At 38.6% G+C, this 27,431-nt stretch overlaps 1 protein-coding gene across 5 annotated transcripts; it reads right to left on the bottom strand.

The window, feature by feature from the left end:
- Positions 1-1,694: 1,694 nt before the first annotated feature.
- On the bottom strand, positions 1,695-27,273 carry LOC134803337 (single-stranded DNA-binding protein 3). 5 transcript variants are annotated; one of them, XM_063776130.1, is made up of 7 exons: positions 26,799-27,272; positions 21,196-21,405; positions 16,791-16,940; positions 13,500-13,676; positions 11,545-11,661; positions 5,112-5,216; positions 1,695-2,260 (listed from the first exon to the last, which is right to left on the bottom strand). In XM_063776130.1, the coding sequence occupies exons 1-7, from the start codon at positions 27,142-27,144 to the stop codon at positions 2,127-2,129; spliced, it is 1,239 nt and encodes a 412-aa protein (XP_063632200.1). In that variant the 5' UTR covers positions 27,145-27,272; the 3' UTR covers positions 1,695-2,126. The 5 variants fall into 5 exon arrangements, with proteins under 5 accessions (XP_063632200.1, XP_063632201.1, XP_063632203.1 ...); XM_063776132.1 differs by having other exon boundaries at positions 2,134-2,274; positions 26,799-27,273; XM_063776131.1 differs by lacking the exon at positions 11,545-11,661.
- Between the last annotated feature and the right edge of the window lie 158 nt (positions 27,274-27,431).

Here is a 27,431-nt window from a genome sequence, read left to right as displayed (position 1 = left end):
ACCTCTAATAGCGCATTAAAAAAAAGGATTACTTTACGGGGCACGTGACGCGTAAGGCAGCGACCTTCAGAGTAAAGGGGACGATATATTCTCCATACAAACGTAGACCTCATTTTCCTCCCGGGATATTGACATTATGGAAAGTATTTTTACAGAATTTGTATTTTGCCCGACCGTTTGATTTTTTCATTTGTTTTAATTATTATAAAAGTAAGGTGCGAAAAACTGGTTTCATACAAATTTATAAATGCTCCTAGCTCTTATAATAATTAAAAATTCGAAAAAAAAATGAAACGTAGAGGCATAGCTGTGGTTGATATACAACCAATTGTGTCAAAATATTTTCAATAATGTTAATATCCAGAGAGAAAAATGAGGACTACGTTTGTATGAAAAGGCGATTTCGCGCGGGTCCTCCACTTTCGTCTTAATAACCTGCAAAAATCTGTATTAAGAGCCCATCAACGTGCACACTAGCGCCACTGCTAAATAATCGTGATTATTTAAATTTAACGAAAGATATTTAAAAAAGGGGGCCGCTACGGACTGTATTTTGTATTTAAGTACCTTTAGAATACATCAAACTAGTTTTTATGTTGCTGGATTCGTCGATCTATGAACTCAAAACAAAACGGCCGTTTTAACTTTGGACGCATAGATTCAAAAGGCACTTAAATACAAAATACAGTACTGTAGCGGCCCCCTTTTTTAAATACCTATCGTTAAATTTAAATAATCACGATTATTGAACAGTGGCGCTGCGCAGTGTGCACATTAATGGGCTCTTATATACCTTTGAATTGAAAGCTAAGTTATCAAATGTTATCATGCCAAAAATCGTTTTCTTAGCTTTGTGCGAAGTGTTAAAAATACGCGTCCTTAGAGCATTTAGTAACTGGAGACGTCATGGCTGTAATTTTCTGTACGAAACATCTGCCGATTTTTGCGGGGCAGGGGACGTCAAATGTATTGCTATTTCTACATGATTTGTACGTAACGTACAAATAGCCATGTCAGTCCATACAAAAGTTTGCACAATTGTGCAAGTTTTCCGGCAGAGGGGTAAGCTCTTAAAGGCGACTCCAGGTATTAAATGCTCTAAGTACGCGTCACATATCCGACCCTTTTCTGGAATGCCCATTCAGTTGTAAAATTTTACTAATATTTAAAAATTGTGATTTGAAATAAATAAATTCATCGCATCGAAAATACTGCGGTTACCCGACTAAGACCCGAGAACAGTGAAGGGTTAAAATAAATAAACCAGCAAAGAAACTTGACGAAGCTATAACACAATATCGTATTTATCAGATCGAGTTTAACGATATCACGCCAACCCACCATTTAGGATAAATTTGAGATCATACTAATATTTTTTGTCAAAATGGGGTCAGGAAGTTATGGGACTTTTTTTACATTTTTGCAAATATGTCTGAAGAAACTTTTATGTTTTATTTAAATAAATAAAAGATAATTTTTCATTTATTAAAATAAACCTTGCATATATTTTTAAGAATGATTAAGACCGATTGGACAGGTGTTATAAAAGGTCGCCGATTCGAGTCTTTCCCGAAGAGTTGAATTTTTCGTTTATTTTTTTCTTTTTATTAAAAGAAAAAAATAAACGTATCTGCTTGATAAAAATTTTGTTTAATAAACCTTGTATTTTCCTCTTGCCTTAGAAATGCAAAATGTTTTTCTTTGCTTTAACGAGGAAATCGAATTCATCCCTGTTGTCTATTACTATTAGGAGCAAAATTTTTAGCGTAAACAATGTATGACCTAGAATAGTGTTGTCCCACACTGCTTTAGCCGAAACTGATACCGAAAAAATTACATATATGACCTTGAATCAGGGACCGAATACCGGTATATTTTTCATACAAACTAACCGGTATTTCATTTCGGTATCTCGGTTGTTTATGTATTTTTGCATTTAATTTAGCTAATCTGATCAAACCCTTACCTAAATACTCCAGAATAGCAAAAAATATAGTGAATGCTGTCTGATATTTAGATTTTTAGTTATACCGGTAACGGTCCCTTGAATAGTGCCGTCCCACAACCCTTTAGCCGAAACCGAAATTGATACCGAATCTTGGCAAGTTGGCGGCCCGTTAACAAATTCACTGCATGAAATAGTCCGGGTGATCTGGATCCTTCTCGAACCGCTTCGCTTCCTCCTGCATGCTCTCTTTGATTTTCAAGATGGCCGCGGACTCTGTCTGGTCGTTCTGGTCACCGCCCGGCCCTCCGAAACCTATGAAAAGTACCCTTTAACATTCATATTTTATATCTAAGGCTGGCTTGTTTGGGTTTGATGTTGGAATTTGTGATGTCTCGTGAATTTTGATTGGTAATGGCAAAATTAGGGAAGGGTGGATGAATAAACCAGGGCTCGGAACCGGTATTTTTTTTAAACGCCGAAATAGTCCAAATTTTTGAATTATTTATGCTCTTTACGTAGAACTAAAACATGATTTAAAGTCCATTCCAATAGAACTTGCTAACTTTGTCAACAAAGCACGTAACTTTGTTTTGTCACTGTTTCTCCTTGAATTTTCACATAATCTCATCAAACACCATTGAAACACATACACTATACACTATTAAAGCGGTCGTTACCGTAAAATACAACAATATATAACTGTATCTTGGATATTTCATTAAAAGTTTAAAATGGTTTCATAAGTTAGGTTATTAGGCCCTGATGTAATGACGTTTTTGTTTCTTTTATATTCTACAATTGTCTATGATGGGTAGTGTTGTGACTAAAGTTGGTGATATACTCGTAAAGCCGCTACACACTACGCGACTCACGGTCTGTACCTGCCAACGCGGTAGTTTGACAATTTTAAATTTCAATAAATATATAGGAGACATAAACACGAATATAAAACTAAAACTAACTACAATTAAATTAACTAAAACTATATATATATATAACTCAGATTAATCGTTTTAATTCCTTTTTTTTAAATAACCTTTTCCATTCTTTCGCACCATTTTTAAACTACGGAAAATTATAACTGGTTGTTTTGGACTGTTCATAAATAAAAATCTACCCTACATTTGACAAAATAATGACTGTTGAATGATTGACGGTTTCAATATTATTTTACTCTTTCACTGTTTTTCTTGGCATGTACGCGTCTCTTACTTCTTTGTTATTGAATTTTCTAACGACTTGGCCTGATTTACGGATTTTGTTTTGCATTAATGTGATCTGGATATTATTTAACTTTGGAACGACGACTTATTGCTACCTTACACGGATTCTGATATTGCTTATTATTGCCGGCAACGAAAAAATGAGTGGATTATGGATGCGACGCACCAAGCTCGTGATGCAGTGCAATAGTGTGTTACGGCCTTAAGTAAAGGACTAAGTAAGACTCTTGCCCATCACTAGCAAATTCATCATTCAGAGACAATTTCAATATGGCGGTTTGTTTACATACTTTGCAAGTTCTATTGGAATGGACTTTAGGTAACAACATTAGGTTCCATTAAAAATGAAATAATAAACCAAAGAACGAAAAAAAAAGGTATTTTTATATGGAGCAAATACCGGTTTCCGACCGCTAGAATAAACATATCGTGTGCCTCATAGAATGTATAGATGGCGCCACTTGGAGAGGCCTAAGGGATTGATGTCAGATGTGCAAGTAACATATAATAATAGTAATTTTTTATTAGTGTTGCGTCGTTATTAAATATCAGACCTGTCTAAATGGCACCCCTTACAACAATCATGGGACTATATAAATATTACTATTCACCACACCAGCTGGTAAAGGCTCTCTTTATTGTTCTGAAACTGATGACACATGTGGAGCAAAGTAATCAAATTTAAATTTTGAGTTGCTTATGCTGGCTGGTAGAATTGACTTTTAAATGATTTGAATGATAAACATTTAATAAAATAACATTCATTTTGAATGTATTTGCTTTGATTTAGGTTGAAATTTTACAGTAAGTATTTTCCTTGTATTGGTGTGGTGAAAAATTTTGTATTTATGTTAGTGGCAAAATTTGTTTAACCCTCGTGCCTTGAAACCCTCCCAACGCTCATGATTCCACTTTTCGAACCAAACTACGCTCGTGGTTCAATTTTGGAATCTTTCGCTTGCTCGGGTATCAATATTAGCACGAGAGGTTAAAAACTTTGCCCCCTTGTAAAACAAATAACTATTGTCGGTTGGTTGATAATAAAACTTGTGGTCAAATTAAAACCTTTTCTTGGCAAGGACACAATATTTGGGAGTTCTGCTATTTATTACTTATTTAAATTACTGGGTATATTTGGTTCCATTTAGCAGAACAATGGTATATTCAGTCAAAACAAAAAAGAATTTAATTAATAAATAACGCAGAAAAGGCTAGTTTTCTTTAGACATATTAAATAATTGCTGCTCATAAGTTATAAAAAAAGTGTTTGGAAAATAAATATGAACAAATTAGTCAAATATATTTTAATAATTGTTTCTTTTAGTAATTGTTGTATTTGTATTTTTAGCAAACTAGCCTGATAAAAGAAAGAAATACGATAAAATGAACAGTGTTAACCCTTTCATCGTCACTAGTCGTACCAATACACCAATTGTAATTGAAGCTATAGATTGGTACAATCCAACATGATGCTTCAGTTCATGGCGTTGAAAGGGTTTAAGAGAGTTAAGAGGGAAAACAATGAACGTACTTTTTTCAAATTTGTTGTGTTAATTCTATAAAGTTCTTAAGGAAAAAAAATATAATTCTTACTACAGTGGTGGCAGCATGGTTGCATTTTTATCGTCTGTCACTATGCCTGTAACTGTCGCACTTACATACTTGTTAGAACGTGACAGGCGATAAAAATGCGACCAGCACCGCCGCAGACGTGCAAGTTGCGGAAAGTTTACAAAAAGTTGGAAAAGTTTTCGGAAATTTCTGGAAAATAACAGAAAACAAAGGAAGCTTTCATTTTGAAAATTTCATATACAAAATATGAGAAGTTATCCATTTACAAAGTGAAATTTTGCAATTTTGGTCACTCTCCGACGGCATATCAATACATGGACCGTCATTGTTTTCCCCCTGAACTCATCACTCGTAATATTAGGACTCACTTAAGTTGTAATCCCCCATCCCTGAGCCGGAGTCCTCGCGCGGAGTCCCGGGGCCGCCGCCCACGCCGCCCGGGGACGATTTCATGCCGTCCACGCCGCCGAGGCCTGCGGCAAGCATACCGTCACACCGATACACAACATTATGACAAGACAAGGGGGCCAAGGTGAAAATCGTCGCATCGGCGAACGCAAAACGAAAAGATAAATGTATCGGGATGACAGTCACGTGACTGTTTTGAAACATTATTTAAGCTTCAATAGGGAATTAGGGGGCGCTACTACCACAATCCATCACAACCTGAGGGTCTACCGCGAAACAAGAAAATCGAAATTTCGTTATCTTATCTCTCTATCACTGCATATTCGAGCGATAAAGAGAGGATTTTCGCGTTTCCCGGCAGGCCCTTGTTAACAAACCGCCTTGATGCATCAATGTCATATTTTATTGTCTGTGAAAACATGTCAAAAAACAGTTTAAGGCACAGTATGTATAAGTTACTCTATGGTCTAGCTTAGTGCTGCACTCTGGCGGCAGAACATTGCAGTAATATCTCCTATTGGCGTTCTTTTAACACCGATTTTCATCTTGGCCAGTCTCAAGATAGGTCAAAGGTCAGTGAACTTTACAGGTCAAGCGGTCGGTGAAGATACCGTGACACCGGCGTCAAAACAATAACGGTAGTTGCACACTGTGGCACCGCTTTTGAATTTTAAACTTTCTTTGGGACGAAAACTCTTCGCACCTACATTTTTAGGGTTCCGTACCCAAAGGGTAAAACGGGACCCTATTACTAAGACTTCGCTGTCCGTCCGTCCGTCCGTCCGTCCGTCCGTCTGTCACCAGGCTGTATCTCACGAACCGTGATAGCTAGACAGTTGAAATTTTCACAGATGATGTATTTCTGTTGCCGCTATAACAACAAATACTAAAAACAGAATAAAATAAAGATTTAAATGGGGCTCCCATACAACAAACGTGATTTTTGACCAAAGTTAAGCAACGTCGGGAGTGGTCAGTATTTGGATGGGTGACCGTTTTTTTTTTTTGCTTTTTTTTTGTTTTTTTTTTTGCATTATGGTACGGAACCCTTCGTGCGCGAGTCCGACTCGCACTTGCCCGGTTTTTTAAACTTGCCGCTCTTGTCTACTGACGGAAATGGCTTGACAGATTATACATAGTTATTTTTAATGTATGAATTTTTAAATATTTAATTACCATGGATATGTCGCAGTCAAAAGTGTGAACTGGTCAAAAGAACTTTTAACCGACAAAAACAGGCAAAACTGCTTTTGACTGAGCATGTTGGTCAAAAGTAGTTTTACCTGAAATTCATTGGTTAATAGTAATTGTGACTGTTACTATCAGTCAAAAGTACTCCCAGAAATAGGTAGGTTAGGGTTTTTTTTTTGCTACGCCCTAAAAACGAAACTGTTCCCAGAGATAGGTAGGTAAGGGTTATTTTTTTTTTCTACGCCCTAAAAACGAAACTGCTGCCAGAAATAGGTATGATTTTCAGGTAAAACTACTTTTGACCAACATGCTCAGTCAAAAGCAGTTTTGCCTGTTTTTGTCGGTTAAAAGTTCTTTTGACCAGTACGGCTACCACCAGTTTTGACATTGACATAACGCTCACGTTTACGTAACTTACTTTCTATGCATCTCGCTCGTACTCGCATATGCGAGCAATAGTGGAAGCGAGATGTACAGAAAGTAAATTACGTAGACGTGAGCGTTATGTCAATGTTAAAACTGATGGTAGAGGCTCTGTTCACACTTTTGACTGCAACAGATACATTGAATAAATGATTATGATTATGAATTTGGTCGAATGTACAGGGTGAGAAATTTATTATTTTCTGATTGCAGTCATTGAGTAAAATATCACTACACCTTATAAAACAAAGTCCCCTGCCGCTGTCTGTTTGTGTGTTTGTATGTTCGCGATAAACTCAAAAACTGCTGAACGGATTTTCATGCCGTTTTCACCTATCAATTGAGTGACTCTTAAGGCTGGCGTCCACTAGACTCGCCGAGGCGAATCGAATCGAATCGCAATAATTCGCCTCCTATATTTTCTATGCAACTGCGTCCATTGACGAATAGCCGCGGCGCGCCGATTCGACTCTCCGCGCGTATTGCTCGTCAGGCGAATTTCTGCGGCTACGCGTTTCGACTCGACTCGGCGAGTCTAGTGGACGCCAGCATTTAAGGTTTAGGTGTATAATTTGTTAACCCGTGCAAAGCCGGGGCGGGTCGCTAGTAAAAAATAAAGTATCTATATGTACACCTGTTATTTGCCCACCCCTGTGGTAACAGTAACATATAACGCTTGGATTTTTTGAACTTATGAGTTAAATGTCACGGCTGGCGAGAAATGTTAGTATGCAGTTCTTAGCCTCATGAATTCCCCATTGGGTTCCTCCAACCAACAATTGGTTGCATCGTGTAAACCGATTTAGTTGAAATTTGGTATGGAGATAATTTGAGACCCGGGGAAGGACTTAGGACAGATTTTATCAACCAGCATTATCATAATTCACGCAGACGAAGGCAATTTGAGTGATGTTCGTTTTAAACAATGGTCGATTTAAAAGGTGTAAGTATATCTAAGACGTTGATGTTTTGTATCTCCACCGACCGCTTTAAATTATTGCCAGTGCACTGGAGCAATGAAAACCGGTTACATTAGGTATATAAAAAAAGTCACCGTTTTTATTGTATGTGGGTGAACCAACTTTTTCTTGTCACTCGATGCCATGGTTTGAGTTGTGCCGTTCTCGAGAACGTTCTCCGGTTACTATGGGGAATATTCTCTAGCGAGAACGTTCACCATACATAACAGAGAGTGTTCCCGAGAAGGGCACAACTATAGCCATGGTTACGGTCTCTTGGGTGACTTTAAAACCCCTGATTTTTATGGCAGTTATAAGCCCTTTCCATAATGGGCCATCTACTTAGCATATTAGTAGAATGTAGTATAACATTTCTTCTAACAAACTATGCTACTATTCTCGTCTGGCAGACGGGACAAAATAACAACAAAAAAGTTGATCCACCCATTCGCACGGGCAGAATGTTGAACCTCTAAGGATCGTTGGAGTTCATTTTATTAATAATTCTGGTATTATTAGTTTCTAACACTAACTAGTGTCTGACCGAAGTTTCGTTTTCGGTATAAAAATCATGTTTCTGCCAAAGGTTCAGTTTCGGCCAAAAAACTGCCGAACTATTCGGCCGAAACTGTACTCTCGGTAATTTTCGACCGAAGTTTTAGTTTCGTTATAAAAATTGTTTGGCGAAGGTTCGGTTTCGGCTAAAACTCAACCTTCGGTTTCGGTAAAAAACCTAGTTTCGGTCGGACACTACTCTAAACACTAATGTTATACCAGATATTAACAATGACCTGAAAAAATAAAAATCATCTTAACATGTTCATCTTTTTTCAGGCCAGCATTTTATGGGCACTAGGGCTAAGTGTTCAGTTTGCTTCATTCTTATGCTACTTAATTATTAAATATAATGCTAAAAAAGAAATATGATCAAAACAAAAATAAATTTTAGAAGCAAATAAAATAAAAGTGATGACAAAGATTTGATCATATTCCTAACCTATACTCTGTATCTTTAGGTACTTAAAATATAAACAAATAATTTGAAAATTTTCGGGTAGTTATAACATTCATTGATTAACCAGCCAAATACAAAACCACCTGGATCTGTCACTGAACGACCTGACTTTAACCTACATTATTTGATCATGTAATGTTTTTATCTACCCTCAACTGGGTTAAGAAGCCGTTTGAGGGTAAATTTTGTTTACTCTTTTTTAAATACCTAAAGATACAATACAGACTATACGTATTCAACTCTAGCGGCCCACCATACAAGGAAATTCGGCAGTCAAATCTGAATCAATGCTATTAGAAATTAGAAATGAATTTGTTTTGCTTTAATAAACGAAACAAAGAAATGCAACTCTGTTCCATTTTAATCATGATTTGAATTTGATTGCAGGTAATTAGTACTAGTATTTGGACCGTGGGACGCTAAAGGTTAATGAAAATATACTTGCTTTTATAGCTTTCTACTGTATAACCATGGGTATAACGATTTCTTCCACATATGCAAAAGACTAGCAATATTATTGCAATTAACTAGCTTTAACGTTAGTTTAAGATTGAGGTTATAAAAATCGAAATAGTTTTACCAATGGTACTTAATGACTTAAGATTATATTTACTCAACGCAACAAGTACATAATAGAAAGACTAATGACAGAAAAAGTATTCCAATAATATTTATCAAGATCTCGAAAGCGAAGATTAAGTTTTTTTTTTATCTATAAATAAATGAAATAAAAAAACTTATAGCCTGTGGCGTTAGAAAATCCTTTCCTACTAACTATACCTACTAAATCTACTCAGAAGTGCCGAATTTCAAAAAATTCCAAGCCATAATGTCGCTCATAGACTTTATTTCAATGAGTTGTAACAGAATTTGGTTAAATTTGGCAATGCTGTTCATTTCTGTGAAAAAATCTACCAAAATCTATCAACTGATAAATACTGCGAAAACGTTAGCACTAAATTCAGATCAAAAACAAAAAATAGCTGCATAATTTATTTCATTCTGTACTACTTGTATTTTGATATTTCTAGTATATATTAGCTAGCTATAAAAAAATTTAAAAAGCAGAAGAGCGGCAGCGGCTTGGGTAAAATAGAATAGAAATTATAAATCTATCAGTACTTTGCCGTTTTAACTGGTTTAAAAGCAAATAAAATGTATACGATAATACTGGACAAAATCTAACAACTTGACTGAATACAGTTCAGATGCACGCGGTCGCTGGGCACTTTTTTTAGGGAGCCGGTCAACGGGTACTACTACCCTAGTTAGCATCTTAGCAAAAGCTCTCCGTTCCACGTAGTGTCACCAATATACTTAAAAATATATATAAATCTACGTCCACAATCGACATTTCTAAATGAATTTAATTGTAATAATATAAAACACTAAATATTTTTGGCATTTCAAAACAAATTATTTTTTTACATTACTTAAAGATGTTCCGATATTTCGTAAAACGGAAAACTTAACCCGGCCATCGGAAATCCATGGCACACCGGCCCCCTCTCGAAAGTGACTTGAAAAAGGGTTGAAATAGGCGCTATATTTAAATCAATTTAAATATTTCTAATAGTTGTTATAATTGGTTAGTTTTTATAGAGGAAATGTAAATTGGCAAAAACTATAATCAGCCAACAACGAAATCTCAATAACGGAAGATGGAGATACTTTCATGTGACAAGACTACAAAAGTTTTGGAGCCGATATGTAAATTTTTTAAATAGTTTTTTTACCGAACGGACTTATTGCAACCGCATTATCAAATATGTACACCGAGCCGCATTGCATGGCCACTTTATGAATGGATGCCATTCATAATGCGTCCATGCACATTTGCAGCAAGCTGTACATCACTCGTTTCTAACTTAAACTATTGAGGTTACTGGTTACAAAATTACAATTAAAAAATAAAATCGATTTCGGCCAACCTCTATTCGTGACGTTCAGTTTGTAATATATTGTAGTCTTGTTAAAAAAAGAATTTAAAGACGGCATTGTCAGATTACAAATACGACATTTGTCTGAATTAAATAAAAATAGTAAATAAGTGATGAAACAAACGTAGTCTTTGTAATATATTCTAAGGCGCTTATATATAACAGATGGTCTTAAATTTATTTTACACTGAGTAAAGCAGGCCATAGTATAGCCATTCATCAAAGTGATTATACAGCAATTTCTGTTTGTTTGAGTTTTTTTTTTTAACTAAAATGTTTGCAAAATACAGCTTCAACTTTATGATTAGTTTTTTTTTAATTGACTAAGCAAAATATAGCTTCAACTTTATGATTATTAGTGTAGACCTGCTTTGATCAGTTCTGGCTTATAATCACTAATCATTCAGTGACTACTGAATCAGATACTAGTACTATTCATATTATTTTTAGCTCGCTTTTGCATAGAGCTAAGTCAATGAAATGTAATTAAAAGTCAAAACCTATGACATTTTATTGCGCTTATCTTCTAGATTTTTTCGCTGATTAGCAAAGTAATATTTTGTTTTTAATTATTATGGTTTTCCGCAAAGTAACGCCTGATACTATTCATTATAAAAGTTAAGATAATAAATTAAATAAACTAAAATAATATAATAAAATTATGTCATAAGTTTTGAATACGTATGATAAGTCAGTCCTCGCACGGACGTTTACTGACGAAAATAACTATTGAAAGCGCGGGCAGGGGACATTCCGGTTTCGGCTAATACCGATTTTTATACTAGTTCTTTTACGTTCTCAGACGCCCTGAAGGCGAGGACTGACTTATCGCCTGGCAACGTATATTAGGTTATGTTTTATTAACCTTCAGTAGCCGGAGGTTGTGGTAAGTGCGGGGGCGCGGGGTGGTCACCCGCCAGCGGGAACTCCGCCCCGAGCGCTGCGCCGACCGGTTTCATCAGTGTATACATGTTGTCGCCCCCTGCCGTAAACGCTTGTTTCGGTTTCGGCCGATACCAGTTTTTCTGGTATCGAGCGCGGCACGTCTCTTTATACGATAGCGAAATAAACTTTTTTGTGATATGCAAAATTTTGCGTTAGTAAAACTTTTTGACTGTCATTTTGTTTCGATATCGTTTTTATGACATAATACAATATTATTTATTTTACGTTTTATGGAATACATACATAGACAAAATTATATCGGGTCGATAGGTGATGAATAGAAACAAAAAGTATAAATAATACAATTACAGATATTTATTTCAAGTAACATTTATGATAATTTTGCCTATGTTATTTAATTGTACAAAAATGAGTATTTTTCAATATTTTAAAGATAAAAACTCGATTAAAAATAGACTTAGCTAAAATTTATTTTAGGCATTTATCTGAAAGTATAAAGTATGCTTATTTTAATAAAGCAGTCGATTTATAAGTTTTATGGGAAATAATTTTATTTTTAATCGAGGTATGTTAACAGACAAGAAATCACAGGTATTTTTCGCCCAGAAACATTGCCATAATAAAACTAAAAAATAATAACAAAGGTAGGCATAATTTATTAATTTCTATAGTCTGGATGGAGTTATTATATTGTTTCTAAAATAATGCATAATACGGCAGCAGAAGTTGCTAAGCGAGCGAGGTGTTCAAAATTACCTTGACACGCTCTTATTCTCTTAACAATAAAGTCGCATCAAGATCATTTTGAACTCCTCGCCCTTTTAGCAACTTTTGATGCTATATAATTTTTGTTTATTTTTTATTATTTTTAGTAAATAAGAAATATAACAAACTAAATGTTTCTGATCGAAAATATAGAATCGATACAAACATAAAAGGAGGTTATGTACAAAATTGGGACAACTTAACAAAAACATAAAAAGCGTTATACAGAAGAGACCCAAGCGTGTACAACCAAGAGTAAGCAAGAGTGAAGCAAGCAGAACGAAAAATAAGATTTTATGATAGGTAACTTTACGCTAAATTGACTTTTTTCGGAAAGTTTTTGGCGCGGCTTTTTAAGGACTTTTAATGACATAAATATGAAAAAAATGTTAGAAATTTTTTTAGTTTTAGGTTTCTTGGTTACATCGCGCCGAAAACTTTTCACCAGAAAATCATTATACATTTAAGGAAGTGCCACAGTGAAATACCTTGTTTTTAGTGATGTAACGATACAAAAACCTGCAAATGTCTAAATAAATGGTATAGTTGTAAGGTTAGGTTAGACGCCATTGGCTCGGCCAGTAGTCACAGTAAAGCTGGTATACCGGTTGACTGATTTGGTACCGATACCGAATTCGAAACCAGAAAATGTCTGTCCAAAATCATACCCCAACCCAAGGGACACAAAGTGTCAACAATAAAAAAAGGGGTTTTTTATGAGAGATAAGTATAAGAAAATGAACATCCATGATATCTTTTCAAAACACATGTAATAAAAAAAGTATAATTTTGCGATACAAATCCTAATAATATTACAAAAGGTGAATGTAACTCTCTCCATTTTAATGTCTATGATCAGATCTACACTAGTAGAAAAATTTAAAAGCCTATAATTGGAAATAAAAACAAACTAAGCTAGTTCTAATCGTTTGAAATATCACAAAACAGCTAAAAAAAGTTGCCTTTTCCTTATTCAAAATTACAAGACATTGTCACTGAGAAAATGTTTATAGTTATTTTAAATTCAACGTCGTCGATCAGAAAGTGTAACTGCCAAAAATCACAATCCCAAATTCGGTATCGGTACCCGGTACCAAAAAATTCGGTATCGGTACCCGCCACCACGCTGCGCCTGTCACCTGCGCTCACCTGAGTTGGAGGAGTCCTGCGGGCTGGGCATGATGGGTGTGGGCGGGCCGGGCGGGCCGTTGGAGCCCGGCGGGGCTCCGTAGCCGGGCGAGCCGCCGCTGTAGTTGAGCGGCGCCGCGCCGCCGCCGCTGCCCCCGGCCCAGGCGCCGCGGGGACCCATACCCATTGGTGGCATACCTGGTTAAATATAGAGTTTAGCACTCCAGTACTCATGTCGGGGTAGAATGTTCGCGACCCCATAAGGTTCTCCCGAGCGGCATTGTAGGAAACGCCGGTGTGGGTTTATTTTAGTAAAAAGGGTTGAAAATTTACTAGAGTTATACCCTACGGCAGGGATTCTCAATTTGGTACGCGAAGCCCTGGGGCTGCGACGGCGATCGTAAAGGGGTTTGAGTCAAATGGAAAAATATGAGTAAATGATTTATGAGTTAAATTAATCAAGTAAATCTACTTTCTAACTTTATTTCGGTAAACTAAAATTTACATAAACACGCATATTTTGTAATGAAATCGAAAAAAAATGTAGAAAGTTATATTTTCTAAAAAAAAATACTGTAGTCATTTCTAATAAAAATTGATGTCCCGAAAAATGTAAAGAAAAAGTGTTTTTTTTTAACCATCCTAACCTATAAACAAACTTTATTAAATGCAGAATGGTGTGTTTTAGTTTTATCACCAGATTCGCAGTCATCAGGGACACACCCTGTTTTGGTATTATGGTGGCCGCTGCTGGAAACCATCGCGAGCGCGACTTCTGGCGAAGGGTGCGGTATTTCGGCGACTCCGTGGCAACCTGCTGAATCCTATAGAGCCCTCCACACTCTCGCGCGAATCGCGGCGCGGATCCGCGAACGTAAGTGTGGCGTCGATTTCGCATATTGCTCGCGCCTTCGCGCCTTGTTCCCCGTTTTTGTCGATTTTTTGTAAAAATAAGGGCGCATACAACTAATTCAAAAATATTGTTATAATATTATAATGTCGTATTCGCAGAAATCGCAGAAATCGCGAAGCGTCTGGTTGACGTAACTGGTGACCGAAGAGCTGGCGGCTACCTCGCACAACGTATCAGCATTGCGATACAGCGAGGAAATGCCGCCAGCATCCTTGGTACAATGCCTCAAGGGGCTATTTTAGATTTAAGCTAGTTATTAATTTCGTTTAGTAGTACCACTGTATATATATTGTATGTAAATAAATATTCAAAAATATGTCTCATAGTTCTTAATTCGCTGATATAAGAGCTATGGGACATATTTTTGAGTATGTTGTGATTTGACTGTACAATGCCTGAAGGGCCTATGTTAGACTTAAGCTAGTTATTAATATAGTTTAGTATTCGGACTGTAATACCTCTGTATATTATGTAAATAGATGAATTATAATGACTTTATAATGATATATTGCTAATTTTCTATCTAATTAACTATATTATGTCTTTTGCTGAAAGCTGTCGTATTTCGGCAGTTCAGAGACACCTTGCCAAATCTCTTGGCAACTCCTGTCCTAAGACGAGAGAGCTGCAGCGAAGGCCCCAGTCCTTTTTGGTCGCTGTGAACTTTTTAGATGAACATATCATGACTCAATATTCTTGTGTAATTTTGACCAGCAATGCCGAATATTCTGGTTCTATATAAATCTGGAACTTGGTGCTCCGAAAATTAAATATTTTACTCATACATTATGCGAAGAAAGTGGTGGCCTAGCGGTAAGAGCGTGCGACTTTCAATCCGGAGGTCGCGGGTTCAAACCTCGGCTCGTACCAATAGATTTTTAGGAACTTATGTACGAAATATTATTTGATATTTACCAGTTGCTTTTCGGTGAAGGGAAACATCGTGAGGCAACCGGACTAATCCCAATAAGGTCTAGTTTCCCCTATGGGTTGGAAGGTCAGATGGCAGTCGCTTTCGTAAAAACTAGTGGCTACGCCAATTCTTGGAATTTGTTGTCAAGCGGACCCCACACTCGCATGAGCCGTGGCAAAATGCCGGGATAACGCGAGGATGATGATGATGACTGACATTATGCGTTGCAAAATAAAGTTCTTCACATGGGTGTCCGTGTTTTACTCCAGCAAGTGTACGAATTGCTTTCTTTTGAACTATCAGTGACTCTTTTGACATCATAGGGCCAACCGCGAACCACGTACGACGTGTTGCCTCCCTGTCACACTTACGTACGAATTTCCAAGTGCGACAGAGAGGCAACACGTCGACCGTTCGCGGTAGGCCCTCAGCCCCAAAAGTGCGTGCCGTATGACGAAACAGAGCGGAACTGAGCAAAGTATAGTCAGCTGCAGTAATCACTGACCCCCCCTTGAATAGAAATGTGTTTGCAGGGGGGTTTTTTATCTAAGTTAATGAGCACCGGACTGCTGGACATGCATGGTTGCATTGGAAAACACTGACTAGAGAAGTCTAGTACCGTAGACTGGGGTGACTTTGGAAAATTTGGGGTTACTTTGATAGATTTAAAACGGCCTTAGAATTACCATTATTCATTATTTACTGAAAATGTTCCTGTATCTAGTTAGATTACTATAATATATATTCATATTCACCTACTGTAAAAAATCTCGCATATATATTTATATATTATGGCTTAAAAACTAGAATTTTAAAGTCGCCCCTGCATTTGAAAGTCACCCCGGTCAATGGTAACTCTTATTACGAAAAGACTAACCCCCTTATTCATGAACGTCTACTAAAGTTGACAAGCCGATAATAATCGTTTGTCCCTTTCCGACGTATTGGTATGATGGAAAGGGACAAACGATTATCGGCTTGTCAACTTTAGCAGGCGAAGGGTGTAAGAAAGTGGACAAGGTGGTAAGAATTAGACGCAGGACGTAGGTACAGTCGCCAGCAGATATATCGGAGCGGCCAACGCGCTCACAAATATCTGAACACGCCTCTATTGTCAAGGCGTTAGAGTGCGTGTTCAGATATTTTGACCACCTCAGCCGCTCCGATATATCTGATGGCGAGGCATGGGTCCGCGGGGGGGTGTGGGGTCATGTCTCATGTGTGGGGTCCACAGACAAGACATCTTTTAGACGGACCTTAGAGCAATTATTTCATGAAACTGATGCTGCCAAAAATACAGGGGAGCGGGGGACGAGGTGAGCGAGTCCCGGGCCGTGATTGGTCCGTTCAAAGACACTTGGGTGTCACACAAAGACATTTGATCGAAAATGGAGTAAAACTATGTAAAGTAATGGAGTATATTTGCGGCAGAGGGGGTAGCGCGACTATGCTCAGTCTGGAGGATCTTTCTGTGGTGGGGTCTCACCTGGTCCCTGCGGCGGGGGGCCGCGCATGCCGGAGTAGGCGCCGGGCGACATGGGCCCGCAGCCCGGGCGCGGCGGCGTCATGCGCGGCCCCAGCAGCGCCGCCGCGCCGCCGCCGCCGCGCTCCATCGAGTTGCCCATCATGCCGCCACCTGCACACCACACCAGTTTAACACCAAGTCTTAACTAACCTTAAGAGCGCTATTACATTTCGGCGTTGAGCGAGTTTAGGTATTTTACGCGCTGCGGCAGGCCGTGCGAGCTCAGTATGCCGATCCCTTCTACCACACTCGCACTACAATGATGGATTAAACATTCTTGATCCTTCGCGAAGCATATTGAAATCAACCATAACAACACTAACTGTACTTAACTTTTAAAGTTCTAAAACTGTTATTTGGTAAGTACGAAAATACTAAATGCAGTGCAAATGTACATAGGGGCTGTTCATAAATTACGTCATCTATTTTTGACGATTTTTGACCCCCTCCACCCCCCAAATCATCCAAAAATCAAGCTTCGGATGAATCTGTTTCCTCCTACGTCATGTTACCATCATCCGATGTCCGATTTGAAACGACGTAATTTATGAATAGCCCCATACTCGTACTTATGAAGGTATATTACTCGAAAGAAATTATAGGTACCTACTCGCTTATTTACATGTTTCGTCATTGCATTTGGTACCTATAGGTTGTAAAGTTTGTATCAACGAGGGTTTAAAAACGAACTGGTACTGAGGATCTGATGATGATTAAGGTGGTCACGGATACCAATCAACCATGTAGTAACATGATTAGGCTCGTTTGATTCGTCTCAACAAGATATTTGACACTGAAGATACACAGGGTCTGATGATGGAGCTGGAAGGTGGCCACGGGTACCAGTCTATCATGTAACTAAACAACTTCGTGTTTGGGCTCGTTTGATTCGTCTCAACAAGATCTTTGGCACAAGATAATACTCAGGGTCTGATGATGGAGCCGGAAGGTGGTCACCGGTACCAATCAACCATGCATCTAAACCACTTCGTGTTTAGGCTCGTTTGATTCGTCTCAACAAGATCTTTGGCACAAGATAGTACTCAGGGTTTGATGATGGAGCCGGCAGGTGGTCACCGGTACCAATCAACCATGCCACTAAACCACTTCGTGTTTAGGCTCGTTTTATTCGTTTCTATAAGATCTTTGACACAAGATAGTACTCAGGGTCTGATGTTGGAGCCGGAAGGTGGTCACCGGTACCAATCAACCATGCAACTAAACCACTTCGTGTTTAGGCACGTTTTATTCATCTCAACAAGATCTTTGACACAAGGTAGTACTCAGGGTCTGATGATGGAGCGCGAAGGTGGCGACGGGTACCTGTCTATCATCATCAGCTCCATCATCAGACCCTGAGTAGTATCTTGTGTCAAACATCTTATTGCGACGAATCAAACGAGCCCAAACACGAAGTGGTTCAGTTACATGGTAGACTGGTACCCGTGGCCACAGTCCAGCTCCATCATCAGACCCTGAGTACTAACTTGTGTCAAAGATCTTGTTGCGACGAATCGAACGAAGCCAAACACGAAGTGGTGTAGTTGCATGGTTGATTGGTACCGGTGACCACCTTCCGGATCCATCATCATACCCTCAGTACTACCTTGTGTCAAAGATCTTGTTGCGACAAATCAAACGAGCCCAAACACGAAGTGGTTCAGTTACATGGTAGACTGGTACCCGTGGCCACAGTCCAGCTCCATCATCAGACCCTGAGTACTAACTTGTGTCAAAGATCTTGTTGCGACGAATCGAACGAAGCCAAACACGAAGTGGTTTAGTTGCATGGTTGATTGGTACCGGTCACCACCTTCCGGATCCATCATCAGACCCTCAGTACTACCTTGTGTCAAAGATCTTGTTGCGACAAATCAAACGAGCCCAAACACGAAGTGGTTCAGTTACATGGTAGACTGGTACCCGTGGCCACCTTCCAGCTCCATCATCAGATCCTGAGTACTATCTTGTGTCCAAGGTCTTGTTGAGACGAATCAAACGAGCCTAAACACGAAGTGGTTTAGTTGCATGGTTGATTGGTACTGGTGACCACCTTCCGGCTCCAACATCAGACCCTGAGTACTATCTTGTGTCAAAGATCTTATAGAAACGAATAAAACGAGCCTAAACACGAAGTGGTTTAGTGGCATGGTTGATTGGTACCGGTGACCACCTGCCGGCTCCATCATCAGACCCTGAGTACTATCTTGTGTCAAAGATCTTGTTGAGACGAATCAAACGAGCCTAAACACGAAGTGGTTTAGTTGCATGGTTGATTGGTACCGGTGACCACCTTCCGGCTCCATCATCAGACCCAGAGTATTATCTTGTGCCAAAGATCTTGTTGAGACAAATCAAACGAGCCCAAACACGAAGTGGTTTAGTTGCATGGTTGATTGGTACCGCTGACCACCTTCCGGCTCCATCATCAGACCCTGAGTACTATCTTAAGTCAAAGATCTTGTTGAGACGAATAAAACGAGCCTAAACACGAAGTGGTTTAGTTGCATTGTTGATTGGTACTGGTGGCTCCATCATCAGACCCTGAGTACTATCTTAAGTCAAAGATCTTGTTGAGCCGAATCAAACGAGCCCAAACACGAAGTGGTTTAGTTGCATGGTTGATTGGTACCGGTGACCACCTTCCGGCTCCATCATCAGACCCTGAGTACTATCTTGTGTCAAAGATCTTGTTGAGATGAATAAAACGAGCCTAAACACGAAGTGGTTTAGTTGCATTGTTGATTGGTACTGGTGACCACCTTCCGGCTCCATCATCAGACCCTGAGTACTATCTTAAGTCAAAGATCTTGTTGAGCCGAATCAAACGAGCCCAAACACGAAGTGGTTTAGTTGCATGGTTGATTGGTACCGGTGACCACCTTCCGGCTCCATCATCAGACCCTGAGTACTATCTTGTGTCAAAGATCTTGTTGAGATGAATAAAACGAGCCTAAACACGAAGTGGTTTAGTTGCATGGTTGATTGGTACCGGTGACCACCTTCCGGCTCCATCATCAGACCCTGAGTACTATCTTGAGTCAAATAAATACATATAGAATGTCAGGTCGTTTCAAATATTTTTAATCCTGTCCGGTAGTTTATTAAACTGTACCATTATAAATTATAATACTATAAAAACAGTGCTAGGATCAAAGTCTCTCGTTGCGGTTTACACGCACACAGTATAGCGTTTTACACGGCGCCCGCCGCACACAATGATAAAAAACCTCGTCGTCGCCGTTGAAAATGTGCGGAGCCGACCGACACAGGTCCTGCCTCTACAAGCTCTGCCGCGGCACTGAGCTGGCGCAGCGCGCGTCATCGGTAATATAGAGTAGTTTTCAAAAAATTGCCAAAAAATTATAGTAGAATTTCATAAACACTAATGTATACCAACAGTATAAGCAAACGTTGCAGATTGCTTGAGTATGAAAATGACTTCGATATTAAGTAGATTTTCGTAGGAATTGACACTTGTTTCGGAGAGAAAATCGAGTTCGTTTTACTTTGATTTTCTCTTTCTCAAAGGTATGTAGGAAAAATATAGTTTGATATGCCTAAAGTACAGGGTATTAGTAACACAAAATAGCCAGGTTTAGCAGAGTAAAATTCTCAACATTTCCAAATAAGAGCTCGCCATTCAGTGCTTCACGGGGTTTTTCGGAAACGACCATCAGAAAAAAAATCATTACTAATTTAATAAGTCCTTTTTCTAATATTTACAACGATATTTATAAAGATAAGAAGACGCTTTTACTGGAACAAGTACTCATTGTTTCTAATAATGAGCGCAAAGTCCTGAATTTCGTCGACTAGTATCATCAATTTTGCATTATTTCGACTTTTCTTGTAAGAGCGCTCTTAACGGTCTTCTTTATTCATTAGACTTTGTACTAACTTTTATTGAATAATAAGACGCTCCTAAGAGCATTTTCACATTGTCCGATCCGATGTCGGATGTTGGAAGGAAGTGAAATGTAAGATAATACGTGTTTCTCTGTATTTATTTATGCATTTAACAAATCATTATTACTAAAAAAACGATAAATAACGCAAAAAAGGCGGACTTAATCGCACTCTCTTTGCAGCTGTTTTTGTGATAGACGCCTTCCGACATCAGACATCGGAAAGGCGCTTCCGATAAATTCTGCAATGTCGGAGCCCCCCGTCAGCTGTCGGACCGATAATGTGTTTGTGTGCGTATGTGTAGGCATAATGCTTGTTGTAGTGTGCGTGACCGCTAAAGACGGCGCCCCCGCGGCCTGACTACACGGATGTAGGATCCTACATCCGATATCGGTCAGGACAATGTGAAAACGCTCTAATCCAAAAAAAAAATGCTTTATCCACTTATAAAACATACCTGGCGGTCCGTTAAAATCGTTGCCCATCCCCATCCTTACAGGCTGGCGAGGTCCGCTGGCGTACCAAGGTCCGATGAAGGGCTGCGAGCCCATGAGCTGGGGCTGCGGGCCGTGCGGAGACGGCTGTGAGCCGGGGTGAGGTGCGGGCGGTGATGGCCGGAGTGAGGAGTTTGGGAAGAAGCCGGGTGGCATGCCTCCGCCGCCCATGCCTGCAATAATAAGGTTAAAATAATTTCTTTTTCACATCACCTATTCGGAAAAGGGCTCTCTGCTAGGAGGGATCAAAGTGGCACTTTTCTGTTCTAGGACACTGTTTTTGTTATTTTTTGCATTCTTTTTTTAACTTGACTAATATTTTGAAACATAATAATTGTGTCAACACTAAGATTTTTGAAGTGAAAACTTCTTTAGCGGCGCTGTGCACTTTTTGAGTTGGGGAAAAAATGATAAACTCGAGACAGCGTAAGGCGTAACGCGTAAGGCGTCTCTCCTCTCTTTCTACCACACGGCGAAAATGTATGCCTGAGCCTGCTGTTTCATGTAGGCGGCGCAGGGCGCTTGCGTGACGTTATGTTATGTGTGACGGACAATGTCATTGTTTTTTGATTTAAATGCCATCTATTGAGTTTCCCTCAAACTGGTATTAATATAACTGAAGTACCAGTAGTACTCACAGTGATGTGCTTAGGGGTTTCAAGTAATGCGACGATACAACGCTAGATGGCGTTAACCTCAATTATACATAGTGCTGCAGACATTTGCACTATATGGCACTGTTATTAATAGTTTGAGTTACAATGTCGTTGAGTTTTCACTTTTGCCAGCACTCCCGGAGTGCAACCCGTTGTTTTTAGGGTTCCGTACCCAGAGGGGAAAACGGGACCTTTTTACTAAGACTTCGCTGTCCGTCCGTCCGTCCGTCCGTCTGTCTGTCACCAGGCTGTATCTCACGAACCGTGATAGAATTAAAATTTATAGATTGAAATTTTCACAGATTATGTATTTCTGTTGCCGCTATAACAACAAATACTAAAAACAGAATAAAATAAAGATTTAAATGGGGCTCCCATTCAACAAACGTGATTTTTGACCAAAGTTAAGCAACGTCGGGAGTGGTCAGTACTTGGATGGGTGACCGTTTTTTTTTTGCTTTTTTTTTCGTTTTTTTTTGCATTATGGTACGGAACCCTTCGTGCGCGAGTCCGACTCGCACTTGCCCGGTTTTATTTTATATTTACCTACTAATCTAGTAGGTAAATAGTAGTTTGTGTTACAAGGGATCAAAATGATATATTTCCGTCAAGGGCGTAAATCGTAATACCTCTTCATCCATTTTATACCTTCCATACGTCTCCAACACCACATTTCGAAAGCTTCCAGTCTTTTTCGGTCTCTCTGGGTCATAGTCCACGTTTCACTACCATAAAGTGCGATACTCCAAATATTTTATTTATTTATTTATTTATTTACATAAGGAGATCCAACAGCTAACTAAATGACAATAAAATCATAAATAGATATATAGAGAATACACCTTAATCATCAACTTTTTGCTCTTACATGACAAACTAGATCTTAAGAGTTAACGCCCAAGACGAAATAATTTTGATACCGTGTGACACATACTGCTTTTCACATCAACTATGAGGAAAATAAAAAAATCTTAGTGTTGACACAATCTGCTTAAACAGATTATTTAAGCTAAAAAAATAATGTGCAAAAAAATTAAAAAATAGTGTGCTAGAACAGAAAAGTGTTACTTTGATCCCTCCTAGCAGGGAAGAAAAGTGTTACTTTGATCCCTCCTAGCAGGGAAGCAAATTGCCACTTTGATCCCTCCTAGCAAAGAAGAAAAGCCCTTTTCCGAATAGGTGATGTGAAAATACTTTAGCCTCTAGCGGCCCACCATACAAGGAAAATTAGCAGTCATATTTGAATCAATGGTATTAAGGAATAGAGTTGAATTTGCTTTGTTTTCGAAGGAAACAAAAGAAAAGCAACTCTATTCCATTTCATTATGGTTAAAATTTCATTGGAGATAATTTGTACCAGTATTAGGACATTGAACCCCAAGAGGTTAAGCCACCTACAGCTATTTTTAGGGTTCCGACCTCAAAAGGAAAAAACCGGGCAAGTGCGAGTCGGACTCGCGCACGAAGGGTTCCGTACCATAATGCAAAAAAAAAACAAAAAAAAGCAAAAAAAAAAAACGGTCACCCATCCAAATACTGACCACTCCCGACGTTGCTTAACTTTGGTCAAAAATCACGTTTGTTGTATGGGAGCCCCATTTAAATCTTTATTTTATTCTGTTTTTAGTATTTGTTGTTATAGCGGCAACAGAAATACATCATCTGTGAAAATTTCAACTGTCTAGCTATCACGGTTCGTGAGATACAGCCTGGTGACAGACGGACGGACGGACGGACGGACAGCGAAGTCTTAGTAATAGGGTCCCGTTTTACCCTTTGGGTACGGAACCCTAAAAATGGAACCTTTATACTTTATAGCAGCGGCAGGGGTAAGAAACTCCTGACTTCGGCCAAACTCGGCTCCGCTCGGCTCAGCATTGCTCCTAGCAATTATTAGGGTTGGCACCACTTGACTTCCTTTGGCGTGCACAACCACAGGTAAGATAATCACATGAATTTTGACAACCCTAAATAGCCGAAAGGGATAGTGCCATATATTAGAAAGGGATAGCATGATTCGACCCTGAACTGCTGTCAAACTTCGGTTTTGTAGGAAGTTTCCTTTCTGTACGGTAGTACCTATTATTTATTCTTTGGCAGCGGTCGGCAACAGGCGGCCCGCGAGCCCCCCTGGCTATTTTGACACGGGCAAACGACGACAATGTTTGATAAAGTCATAAATATTAACAAAGTGCGGCCCGCGTCAATTTCGTTAACCACTATGTGGCCCTTGGCTGCTAAAAGGTTGCCGACCGCTGCTTTATAGGATCACTTTGTTGTCCGTCGTCTGTCTGTCAAGACTCTTTATTTCGGGAACGCGTGGAGGTACCGAGTTAAAATTAAAACCATGTACTCGTGTCTACAGTCCCTTGAAGCTGTGAAAAAATCTAACTTCCAAGTTGACGTAAAAAAAAGACACGGCCGTTTATGCCGTAAATAACGTATATTACGACACTCAAGGGAATCAAATTTTATAGGGTACTTTCAATTGTCCTAGAACTATCTTCTTCTCCAAGTGCCATCTCCATCCAGGAGGTCGGCGACCATATGTCGATATGTCTCTCTATGTTCAGTCATGCGAATTAGTCCATCTATGCTCTTCACTTTTAACCAGTCTCTTATATTTTCAGTCCATGATGTGCGCCTTCTACCACGGCCACGCTTCCCTTAAATTTTTCCTTCAATTATTAATTTCAGTAGGTTGTATTTATTGTTTCTATATATATGGCCAAAATATGCTGCTTTCCTCTTCTTTATTGTTGATACTAATTTATTGTACTTTACCTAGAACTATGAAGTTTGGCAAGTAATATCGTCTTATACTACCAAGTGCAGAAAAAATCTGAACCCTAAAAATGTGTAAAAAAATAAAAAAGTTTAATTTGTCCGGTTTTTGTATAGAACCTACTCCTATTTAAATATTGGTTGAAAATGTAGTTAACATCACAAAAATAACTAATGGATTTTATGATAGCCTCCTAAGGCCCAAGGTCCCACCAATAGTACCTCTTCAGTTTGGTGAAATTTAAATCCTATTCCATTGGAACAGAGTCGCTTTTGCTTTATTTCGTTCCTATTTCCAACAACGCAAAATCAACTCTATTTATTACACCATAGGTTCAAATTTCTGGGGCAATTTTTGGATTTTACATTTGTATGGCTGGGCCTTTTAGGAGGATAGTATGATGTATTGTGTTTGCACTGTCAAAGTCTTGCCTGCTTTGCCCAATGGTAGGCTGATAGAAAATGACCTATAGAATTATGCTTTTTGTATGATGTGTTTTCTTATTTTTAGCAAAATGCCTAGCCATATGACTGTCTTCCCAGCCAAACATTGAAATTTATGACAGAGATTCAAGAGTAAGCATACAAACAAATTTCCCGTGTATCACCAAAATAAATGGTTAACAGTTAAGGACTTGTATAATATTGATGGTTATTAGATACCCAAGTGATGGTTACAACTTAAACGGTGCTGCTATGATTTAATTATTTTTTACTCATTATTATTTATTTTATTATTTTGTGTTGCATTCAATGGGGTTGGCCGGTCGAAGTATTCAACATATGGCACCAGTATAGCTTGCCCTGTAAATTCCTAGAATTGTGTCAAATTCATGCTTTTTTTTTGGAATATATTGGCCCAGATGCCAGGCCTTTAAGCCAAATCTGATAGATCAAAACTAGAGAAAGAGGCAAGCTATGATGGCGTCATCTATGCAGACCTTTGACAGTTGCCAACCAAATTACACTAAAGCAGTGTTTTTCAAACTGTGGATCGCCACCCCCTGGGTGGTCGCGAAGCCTCTGATATCCATAAAACAATGCATAAGTGAAACATTTCATTTGTCTGTTTGTGGAGACTGGTTTGTTTAAGCTAACACAAGCTATTATACTTAGTAACTTTATTTTTATTAATTAATTACAGTGAGACGCCTCATTCTGCTCTCGTATGTTTCTTTTCTCTTAATGAATGTATTAATTATACAGGATATTGACTCTTGGAGACCCTATACATCTCTAAGGATAACTTGATAAACTATATAATCTTATAGTTCTGACACCTAGAGACATTTACACCTCTAAATATTATAGATTTTTTTTTTGTGTTTTGTATCTGTATTTTTTATGTAATTCGACATTAAGAGACCATATACATCTCTTAGTAATTGTAATACGTTAGATTGAATTGTTAGTTTTATTTTATAAAATTGTTGATGTTATTATTTTTGCTTATATGTAAATTCAATGATGACGTGTAAAAGTGCCCTTGTGGCCTATTTGCTGAATAAATGTTGATGATGTTTTTTTTTTTTTGATGATGTACTAAGGAGGTGAAATGCTGAAAACCTTTGAAAAATACTGCACTAACGAAATAAAACAATACAAAAACTACCTCTCACATTTTACTTTGATACACCTGCCTTTCAATAGTATCATTCAATATTTGACTTTTACTTCCTAAAATAATCATTCTGCATCTGATTGATGATTCACAAATGATTATATAGGTAAAACATGCCTTTAACTTAATATTTGTAAACTTTTAGGAATAATTTGAATTTCCTTTGCTGTAAGGTGTTTATTTACTTTAAACAAGGCAGCAATTAACATTAAAACTTTAAAGCAAATCTATTTAACAGACATATAATCTATGTAACACACAGAAAATTAAAAATATGATTTGCCTACTTTCAAACACACAAAATTGATATTACAAGTCATGTTTTTACATTACAACTTGTAAAAACCCATGAATAACATGGCAATGTTGTAAAAACCACGCATTATCTCAGAACAAACCACTATTTACACACTGTGATAAGAAACACTATGCCCTACATACTGGAGATGAAGTTAGTAAAATGTACCATAAATACGATGTTTTTAAGTGATATAAAGGTTCTTACCGTCATTAGGAGGTGCCGGACCGGCATTGTGTCCAATCCCGTTCACTCCATATCCAGAATTAACGAAGCCGTAGTCATGGAAGGCCTTAGCCTCAGATGAGTGTTCGCAAGTGTCCCGGCGCTCCGGCGCCGCGCAGTACAGGTCCCAGAACACGCACCACCACGAATGCAGGAACCCCGGCGGCTCCCCGAGCGTTATGTTCTTCTCCCATCGTATTTCTGAGAGAAACGTCTGCGCCGCCTTCTGAGCCCCAACATGAAGCAGGTACTCGTACACATAGAGGGCCAACTTTTCGCGAGCTTGAGCGTCCGAAGGCACCGTAGAGCCTTTGCCCTTGGCATACATATCGACTGGAAGTCGACGTTTATGATTAAATTTTTTATTATTTACATTAACGCTTTATATCAATAAATTCAACTTTACAAAATGTCATTGATCGATGGCGACATTTGGCGTCTGTGGCATAGAGAAATCGGATTGTTCTCTATGTAAACAGCGAGCTGTCATAAAAGTGTGTCTATGACTAGTAATAGACAAATTGCATTTCCGCTCCTACAGTGGCAAACACATTTTTAAAACAATTATTTTTAATGACGCGATAATACATTTTTTACCTGATTAATACAAAATTA

This window comes from Cydia splendana, chromosome 26, assembly GCF_910591565.1.
Source record: "Cydia splendana chromosome 26, ilCydSple1.2, whole genome shotgun sequence".
In the NCBI taxonomy this organism is placed as follows: domain Eukaryota; kingdom Metazoa; phylum Arthropoda; class Insecta; order Lepidoptera; family Tortricidae; genus Cydia; species Cydia splendana.
This window is presented reverse-complemented; position numbering and strand designations above follow the sequence as displayed.